The sequence below is a fragment of the Cervus canadensis genome, chromosome 11 (genome assembly GCF_019320065.1).
Source record: "Cervus canadensis isolate Bull #8, Minnesota chromosome 11, ASM1932006v1, whole genome shotgun sequence".
NCBI lineage: Eukaryota > Metazoa > Chordata > Mammalia > Artiodactyla > Cervidae > Cervus > Cervus canadensis.
Window position 1 is genome coordinate 4,385,360 of NC_057396.1, and position 10,152 is coordinate 4,395,511.

Sequence of the window (10,152 nt, forward strand, 5' to 3'; positions counted from 1 at the left end):
AACCCACTCCAGTATTCTGGCTTGGAGAATTCCACGGACAGAGGAGCCTGGCAGGGGGCTCTCAAAGAATCAGACATGATTGAGCAGCTATCACTTCCCTTCACTTCATAGTTACTTTATAATGTTGTGTTACTTTCTGCTGTACAGTAAAGTGAATCAACTGTATGCTTACATAGATTCCCTCCCTCTGAGGCCTCCCAGCTACCACCCTATCTATCCCATGAAAGAGTGCTGGGCTGAGCTTCCTGTGTTTCACAGTAGGTTCCCACTAGCTCTCTATTTCACACATGTAGTGCCTATAGGTCAATCCTAATCGCCCGGTTTGCCCCACCCTCCCATCCCCCCACTCCCACATGTCCATTTCCTATGTCTATGTCTCTATTCCTGCCCTGGACATAGGTTCATCTGTGCCATCTTTCTAGACTCCATAGATCCACATTAATATATCATATTTACTTTTCTCTTTCTGACTTACATTACTCTGTATGACAGACTAGGTCCATCCGTATCCCTACGAATGATGCAATTGCATTCCCTTTTATGGCTGAGTAACACTCCATCGTATGCGTGTGCCACATCTTTATCCGTTCATCTGTCATCGGACAGTTACATTGTTTCCAAGTCACGGCTACCGTAAATAGTGCTGCAATGAGCGTCTACTATGTATGGCACATAAAATGAAAGGGGAAAAGTTATAACATTGAAAACAAGATGGCTTTAGAATATACAGAATTGTTTTAGAATATACTTTTCCACTATTTATAGGGTCAGAGAAGCTTTATTAGAAAATAGATTTGGAGGCTTATCTATGTTTATCTTATAAAACTTCAGGAACTTGCAGTCATTTTAAAGAACTGGAAAGATTTTTTTTTTTTCTTCAAATATCTGATCAGGGACCAGAACATTTATTTTTCAATGAACTAGAAAATGTTGAAACCACATCTCTACTGGAGGTATGTTGATTTTGGATGAGAGAAAAGAAATTGTGACCTTAGATTTTCATTCTCATCCAAGATACCTTCCATAGTACAAGTTACCGAAAGAGACACTCAGACTTGCTAGAATTATTAAATTTCTCCTGAACCACCTTGGAAAGTTACATAAAGACATACAATTGCCAACTGACCCCAAACGGACAATTTCAGAATGCATAGGTCCGTCTCTAAAGTGTGTAACAGAGTTGTTGTTTCTCAGCTTGTTTTCAGTTTTCCAGCTGAAAGGTGACTTGTCCGGTAGATTTGGCAGTATGGGGTTATGCTTGAACCATGCTGCTTTTCACACCTGCCTCCCTTCCGCTTCCTCTCTAATCATCATACGAGAAAAAGTGTTTTACAAGCAGTATTTTGTATCCTATAATCAGATTAAATACACATCCTATTGGAGTACCCCCCAAATTTTTATTTTTTGTGTGCACGATTCAATTGTTACACCAAGCATATTACAAAATGCTCTCCTTCCTTCTCTAAAATCAAGTTGCCTGAAGCCACATAAAAGTCTTTGTCATTTCCAAGGAATTTGAAAGACGGATTTCAACACATTTACTACTCTTATTGAGTGATCTGAGTCCTTAGGCTTCTATAAATGAAAAAGATAGTCACCCCACTTGCAGATATTATCTGCTCCCAACTTCCTTTTCTGCTCTAGTTCACCTTTCAACCAATATGTTTGAATGTTTCTATGGAAATTAGACATGAAAAATAATATACATGATCTGATTTCAACTATGGAAAATGTACATTTTAGAAAACCTGTAAGCAACATGTTTTATTTTTACAAGGTGAAGAAGAAATACTTCGCCTTATTAGTACTTCCTTTTGGCTGATGACATTCAAATTCACAGAAAAAATAGATAAAATTTTATAAAGTGTCCACAAATGAGCATGATATAAAACAGAATACACAATTATTAAAAATCAGAAAAAAGTACTGTAAAGTGCTAATAGTATTTTTTCTTCTAGTAGCTTGACCATAAATAATTTAATTTCCTCTACATTTTTATGTATTTTAAATTTTCTACAGTAAAAATACAAAATTTTATTGAAATTTAAAAAATTTAATTGAAAGTATTTTGTAGAAACATGGATTTCCATCAACAACAAAATCAAGTAAACATCTAAAATAAACTAAATAAACATCTTAGTCACTAATTAGACATTCCACAAAGAAGCTTCAACCTATCTTCCCTCAACTTCATTTTTCACTACTCACGTTCACATCTTTTTACTTCAATAAAAAGTTAACCCTTTGCCATTTTTTCAGAGATGCAAAACTTTCTTGAGTCTGTATGGTTGTTTATCCTGTTCCTGGATTTTTCTCTATATCCAAACATTTCAGTCTTCACTTATTTGTGGCTTTATCCTAGGCTTTCTCTCAAGCAAATATCTTTCCTTCTTCATAATTCCTGTACAATTTCTTTACTTCTTATAAAATTAGTTATGCAGTGATCATTTCCTCTGGTAGATTATACTCTTTTTTTCCTTCTTTCAACCTTTCCAGCTAATTTGGTCACTTTTTCTATATTTTTCCTCTAAATGTTATTTTCAAATCTACAATCTTAATTTGTTTATTCTGAAACATTTAAAACTGTGACACTTGAGAAACAAGTGAATAGCTAGAAGAATGATTATATCAGTTGGAGGTAGTAAGGATCATGTGCTAGCCTGTCTGATTAGTCATGGAGAAGCATGATAAATAGGAAGACAAAAGTGAAAAGTTATCAGATAGAGTCCTACCTGGACTAACTGCCTGCTTTTAAATCGAAGTTTCAATCAGATTTAGGTATTGCAGATCAAAGGCTCAAAAAGTGAATTTCCCTTTCAATTTTATTCTAGAGTGTATTTCTTCTGTTTTTACAGAATTTAACAGTATAGACTCTGGCTATATATATTCAGCTTTGTGTTTACTTACCTCTTATCACATTTGATTTTAAATACATTTTTCTTAAAACTGCATGTAAAAGTTCTACAGAATTCTGACTTTTTACCAGGTTAACTTACTTCTTTCAAACCCACAAATGTAAACTGTCTAGTAAATTCCAGTCATTTTTTTCCAGAATTTAAAAAAAAAAAAATGCCCCAGTTTTCTTCTTACCAAGACAGGAAGCATTTCCTGGATATTAATCACCCTTTTGACTTGCAAAATTGGAAACGTTGGGAGAAATTAGTAAAGTAGGTTGTATCATACTACTCTGGATTCAGAATTTTTGGAAACGGTCCTGTTGCTGTTTGGAAGAAAGCAATCATGAGTCAAGCTGCGGGTGATCTAAACAAACACTGTCAACTTATAAAAATCGGACTCTAGACCGTGGACCTAGGAGAAGATAGACAGAGAGCAAGCCATTAAGACAACATCGAGCTGAGAAAAGTCAGTGGAAATGAGAAATCTTCCGATTCTGCTGTTGCTATGTGTGGCAGTGTGCTCAGCTTATCCTCTGGACAGAGCTGCAAAGGACAAGGAAGACAGCATGGAGCTTGTCCAGGTAATTAAGGGAGACAGTCACATCCCCTGATGGCCCAGTGGGCAAACTCTCTCTGCTTTCTATTTATAAAACTCACACAGAATTGTTGGAACTTACTATGTACGAAGTTCAAGGGCAGAGTTATATAGTGTTGCACATGGAAAGGGTTTCAGTATCACTCATCTGGGCTTCTCTTTTTATATTGGAAGGAACAAAAGCCAGAGATAGTAGGTATTTTCCTAAGATCAAAACCACCTTAGTAGCAGCATTGTTTAAGATACATGAATAACAAGCGGAGAGTGTATGAAATGTGTCTTATTTTGAAACTTCTGTAGGTATTTTAATCCAATATAAGGTTAGCTGGATATTTTTATTGCTGCTGTCATGTTTAGACACAGAGATTGTTCTAAGTTTTTCTTAAGCCAGCTCCTTATGAGAGGCATAAAGTGGAAAATTAAATAAATGTAGCTGAAATAGACAAATACACACAAGGAAGTTTGATGGTTTTGTTTAACTCCTTTAAGTTCCCTAATACTTACCTTGATTTTCCAGTTCATGGCAATTTTCATTACTCTGGCAGTAAAATAAGCTGCAGAGATTACAAAGATAAAGCAAAAGTGAAAAAGAGTCTGTAATTGAAGAATTAAACATGACATTGACTTTTATTTCAGGAAGCTAGAAGACTATTTCAAATAGATTAACTGAGCAACTGCACAAATTTACTGTAAACTACTAAAAATCATAAGAATGACCTAAAACTATACTTATTTTCCATTAGCAATATCTAGAAAACTACTACAATCTTGCGAAGGATACGAAACAGTTTGTTAGAAGAAAGGACAGTAGTCCAGTAGTTAAAAAGATTCAAGAGATGCAGAAGTTTCTGGGGTTGGAGGTGACAGGAAAGCTGGACTCTGACACTCTGGAGGTGATACGCAAGCCCCGATGTGGGATTCCTGACGTCGGCTCCTTCAGCACCTTTCCTGGTATGCCCAAGTGGAGGAAAACTCACCTCACCTATAGGTAATGGGTCCAAAGAGATTTTGACATACTATTGAGATTTTATAAATTACTATCACAGGAGAAATAGTATCTTTATTATTTTTTTTTTCCATACAGAATTGTGAATTACACAAAGGATTTACCCAGAGATGCTGTTGATTCTGCCATTGAAAAAGCTCTGACAGTCTGGGAGGAGGTGACTCCACTTACATTCTCCAGGATTTATGAAGGAGAAGCTGACATAATGATCATATTTGCAGTTAGAGGTAAAAAAAAAAAACAACAAAAACAAAACAGAAACAAAGGGAAAAAAACCCACACAAAATTTTATCTAGTGTTGGTTTCATTAGAAAAGATTCCAAAGAGATCCTAATTATTGATCATCCAATAAATTTTTTTCTCTTTCTTAGAACATGGGGACTTTTTGCCTTTTGATGGACCTGGAAAAGTTTTGGCTCATGCGTATCCACCTGGATCAGGGTTTTATGGAGATGCTCACTTTGATGATGATGAACAATGGACAAAGGATACATCAGGTTAGTGATACATCTCTCAGAATGATTTTGGTGAGATTTTTGTTTTAACTTGGAGAAATCTTAATAACTGAGAATATTGAGGAAATGGAGTGTAACAGATTCCCAGTGGAACAAGAATCAGCAGAGGCAGACTGGAGATGGGAGTAATTGGAAATGGCTGGATACTTTGTCTCAAAGACTGATTCCAAGAATGAGCCTTGAAAAACACTTGACTTTCCATTAAGTGTAATCAGTTAATTGACCAATTAACCAAAAGAAAAAAAAAAAGGTGGCGAGGGGGCAACAAAGGTACTGTGTGGTTCCAGGAAATAAACGAGTATAATAGCTGACCAAATGAACATAATACACAGCTGACCTGTATAATGTACGTGTATTTAAGGAATAAGTAACTGTTATCTATGATTTCTTAAATAGGGATCAATTTATTCCTTGTTGCTGCCCATGAACTTGGCCATTCCCTGGGCCTCCAACACTCAACCCACCGTGAAGCTTTGATGTACCCCGTCTACGACCCGCTCACAGACCTGTCTCGGTTCCGCCTTTCTCAAGATGATGTCAACGGCATTCAGTTCCTGTATGGTAAGTGATGCTGGAAAATTAGACGTGGTAGCTTTGCAATGATGGTCTTCAGGAAAGCTTCCAAATGCTGCATAAAGCATTTGTAATTTAACTTCAGGCACTTTGAGAACGTGTGGAAAGCATACACAGTGATAGAAGCATCATTTCCTGCTGATGTTTGCATCCTCACCTCTGTCCTCTTTAGGGTCTCCCCCAGTTTCCCCTAATGACCCCGCGGTGCCCACGGAATCGGTGCCTCCCGAAGCCGGGACCCCAGCCGCATGTGATCCTGCCTTATCCTTCGATGCAATCAGTACACTGAGGGGAGAAATCCTGTTCTTTAAAGGCAGGTCAGTCCAGAAAGCTTTACATTCCCATCTGTTCTTCTGATGTATCAATACGATGCTTAGAGAGGAAAACAAATAGAAACTTGATAGAGATTTTTAAACATTTAAAACAAAACAATTATGCTCTGAGACTTGAAATTATTCTGATGTTCCACTTTCCACATTTTCCTAAAACTGTCAAGTTCATTTTCAAAGACTTAGGATGATTTGATTTTTATCCTGTAATTGTCATTCCCAAATATTATTAAGTAATGGTCACTTTTGAAAAGTCACAAGTAAAACTTTAGAATCTGAATTTTATCTTTATTTCCTTTAAAAATTATACCAGGACACTATTACATTTAATCAGTTAATTTAGTCACTGCTGGATAAATATGCACATGATAAAACTGCACAAGTAGAAAGTTAAAAGAAGTCATCATCACATCACTGATTCAGTTTCTCAGTTCTCCCTATCTCCATCCATAGTGATGAGTGCTTAAATATCCTTCCAGAATTATTCCGTGTATGTATAAAAATATACTTACATGTATGTACAGTTATGTACACATCTCCCTTTCTTTTTGAAAATATAAATGATGGTGTTATATATATATATACACCTACAATTCATGCAAAACAGTATTGTAGGTGTTTAAAGCTTATAATCAATTGGTTAATTTGCATTATACGATAACTTCCCTTTCACAGAGACATTATTCTGGAATCCTATGCCAACAGGTCCAGTGCAGTCTTCTGGGGAAAAAAAAGGAAAGATTTTTCCTTAATGGCAACATACCTGATTTCTGTCTGTCATTGATCCTAGAGGATGTGGGAATGGAGGGAAATGGGTGAGGAAGGAGAGTGAGGGAAATATGCTAAAAGGTGAAAGACTTTTTTCAATTTTCATTTTTTTTTTGCATGTATTTCAGACATTTTTGGCGGAAATCCTTCAGGACACTTGAACCTGAATTTCTTTTGATCTCTTCATTCTGGCCATCTCTTCCTTCAGACATAGATGCCGCGTATGAAGTTACTAGCAAAGACACGGTTTTCATTTTTAAAGGTAATTATTATGTAACAGTTTCTTTAACTTGCTGAAATAAAGCTTCTCACTGGAAAATTGATTAAGACTTTAATTTTTTCTACAACAAATTTTGTCTGCTTTATTGCTTAAATGTAACGAAGCTGTAATTGAGACTGGCATTATTTTACTTATCTTTTATAGATGATGAAATGAACACAAAAATAGAAATAGCCCAGTTGTAAATTCCCTCATTTGGAATTTACAACTGTGTTCATTCATTCAACCTACAAGGTTTTGTTTAATGTCTATTTGGGGCTGCTAAATCTAAAATTCTGGCTTCTTTTTCTACTATGAAAATCAAAGGTGCTAAGAAGTATTTCCAAAACCAACGACTTCCTTGTTACAGATTCAATGTGATTGGGTTTTGTTTCCCATAAAAACAGGAAATCAGTTCTGGGCCATCAGAGGAAATGAGATGCAAGCAGGTTACCCAAGAGGCATCCATACCCTGGGCCTTCCTTCAACAGTAAGGAAAATAGACGCAGCCTTTTCTGACAAGGAAAAGAAGAAAACATACTTCTTTGTAGAGGACAAATACTGGAGGTAAGATTTGCTTGTAATAACTTTGTATGATCCTAGTTAGGGAAATAATCTTCTTTCTCCAAGGAAGTTGCCTGCCTTCCTCTTAGACCTTCGTCCCCCACGGGAGGAACGGCGGGGCTCTAGACAGCTGCGGGGAGTCCCTGTGTGTGCACTCAGCCCCCCAGTCATGCTCAACCCTTTGCGACCCCATGGACTATAGCCCGCCAGGCCCCCCTGTGCATGATTTCCCAGGCAAGAATACTGGAGTGGGTTGCCATTTCCCCCTCCAAGGGATCTTCCTGACCCAGGGATCGAACCTTGTGTCTCCTGAATTGGTAGGAGGATTCTTCACTGCTGAGCCATCTGGAAAGCCCCAGTGACAACATATATGAACCATATATGATAGAAAACTCGAAATTTGTATTTGAAATGAATGATTGAATTCACTTTGTGTTCACATCTTTGTGATAGAAGGATGATTAAGATTCTTTCTGTCCAGACCTAAGAAATATGGTAGCAAATAGCATCTGCTAGATCAAGATGTTGCCTATTTCTGGTAGAGATATAGTTTTAAGAGCCAAGTTTGCAGTACCATTAAAGTCACACATTTCTGTAGCACTAAACATGTCTGACATTTATTTGCAAATCTTGGAAAGTTGACTAGAATTCCACGTTAACCCTGACATGATTTACCGGTTTTGATAACACGGCCTCTGTGCAGTGCTGAGTTTTGTTTCTTTTACTTGGGGCAGATTTGATGAGAAGAGACAATCCATGGAACCAGGTTTTCCCAAGCAAATAGTGGAAGATTTTCCAGGGGTTGAACCAGAGGTGGATGCTGTTTTTCCAATATTTGGTAAGAGGACACTCCTTTTGTTGGCAGTGGGGCACTTGAAACATTCCATAGTACCGGAAGAAAGAGGAAAGTTGAAGTGTTTAATAACAGTTTTCTTTAACCAGGTTTCTCCTCCCAACCCTAAATTTCAGCTTACAAATTTCATATCAATTGTATGACTACTTCATAGAATAAGCTGTATAAAAACCCCCTCAAGTGGTGTGGCCAAGTTCAACACTGGCCAGCTGGCTTCTCCATCCCACTGCTAATTCCCATGGAGAGTTTCTCTGTCTTTTCTGAGTAGTCAGTCAGTTGCCAATATTTAACTTTCTATGAGCCCAAAGTTTAAAAAAAAAAAGAAATAAATTTTTCCCCTTCAGGTATAGAAGGGTGGAGGGATAGATGCATTCTGAGCACCAGAATGGCAGAGTCATAAAGGATCATCTGGGTCTGAAAGAGTCCCTGAGATTCTCTGAGGCCAAAGAATCAGGCTTCTTTGTCAGGAAAGGGAGGAGGAGTATTCGGAAGGAAAAGTGTAAAGATGCACAGTTTCTGAAGATGCAGAGAATTTTATCTGATTTCAAGCAAAATAACCTAATAACCCAGAGCCTGGTTCTGTTGTCAGACGGAGCTGGAGTGGGTGCTGTTCCCATCCTTTCCTTGTTGAGTGACCTTGGGCAGGCATCTAAATTTGTCTGAATCTCAACTTCCTCATGTGTAAAATGGAGTTAGATATATGTGCCTCATAGGATTTTTACAGAAAGAAATGAAAATAACAGTCATGCAAAATGCCTACCATAGTTCCTGGCACATAGTTAATCTCTATAAACACTTTCTACTTTTAGGTATCTGTTATTCTGAGTTTTGTGTGTTGCCAAATTTATTTACTTGAAGAAAACTATCTCATTATTTCCCCTGTCTGCATTTGCAGGATTTTACTATTTCTTCAATGGATCTTCGCAGTTTGAATTTGACCCAAATGCAAAGAAAGTGACACATGTGTTGAAGAGTAACAGCTGGTTGAATTGTTAGGAGAGATGTTTAGAAGGCACAACATGGGCATTTTAAGTTAACCTGATAACTCTTCACCTAAGTCTCCATGAAGTGAAATGGCTCGTGTTCTCCTGTGTGTGCAGATGGAGACCGAGAGTGTGAGCTGTGTGTCTTGCCCACTAGCCTCACGTATCAGAGGGCATTCAAATGGGCTGTGCATGTGTACTCTGGTCACTGCATCAGCCTCCCATGGGATAAGGGAACAGGGTTAGCACTCTGCAACAGGCAAGCGACTGTATATAGACTATTTGCTTATTATTTAATAAAGAGAATTTTTCGGCTACTTTATCGTGTTGTTTGTTTCAATGAATGCACTTTCCTCATGATCTTGGGTGTATTGTGGACTGATCAGTGGACTGGAAGTACAGGATCAGGGTCTCCACGGCTGGGGCCTCAGAATGGGCAAACAATCTGCCATTTCCCCTCCCCAGGTGCCCTACCAAAGGGATGCTATTTCCACCAACCAGGCATCGTATGTGTTCCTGACACACCTAAGGAGAAAGATCTAGGGGAGCTGTCACTGTTCAGGGCAGGCTCTGAAAAAAGTTGTGAAGCAGAATCCTATAATTAAAGCAAATCACCTAGTTTACACCTATTTTTTTCTGGTGGGGAAATAAACCTGTTCTTTATCTTCTCCTTTTACTTATATATTCCATCAATGAAGTTCCTTTCCCTGCCCAAGTAAATAATTGTGCTCAGATCACCTCTATTCACCCATGAAAATACCCTCCTGTATTTTGTATATACCCTCATTTTGTATCTGTCCATGCCCCCGT

The 10,152-nt window shown here is 37.8% G+C and overlaps 1 protein-coding gene across 1 annotated transcript; it reads left to right on the forward strand.

The window, feature by feature from the left end:
• Positions 1-3,143: 3,143 nt before the first annotated feature.
• Positions 3,144-9,659, forward strand: LOC122450308 (stromelysin-1-like). Its single transcript, XM_043482571.1, has 10 exons — positions 3,144-3,478; positions 4,236-4,480; positions 4,577-4,725; positions 4,870-4,995; positions 5,410-5,574; positions 5,759-5,903; positions 6,812-6,945; positions 7,350-7,509; positions 8,241-8,344; positions 9,255-9,659. The coding sequence occupies exons 1-10, from the start codon at positions 3,374-3,376 to the stop codon at positions 9,353-9,355; spliced, it is 1,434 nt and encodes a 477-aa protein (XP_043338506.1). The 5' UTR covers positions 3,144-3,373; the 3' UTR covers positions 9,356-9,659.
• Positions 9,660-10,152: the final 493 nt, after the last annotated feature.

Coding starts and splice junctions, on each gene's coding strand:
- LOC122450308 (XM_043482571.1), top strand. CDS start 3,374: ATGAGAAATCTTCCGATTCTGCTGTTGCTATGTGTGGCAGTGTGCTCA. Junction 3,479..4,235: donor ACAGCATGGAGCTTGTCCAG/GTAATTAAGGGA, acceptor ATTTTCCATTAG/CAATATCTAGAAAACTACTA. Junction 4,481..4,576: donor AAAACTCACCTCACCTATAG/GTAATGGGTCCA, acceptor TTTTCCATACAG/AATTGTGAATTACACAAAGG.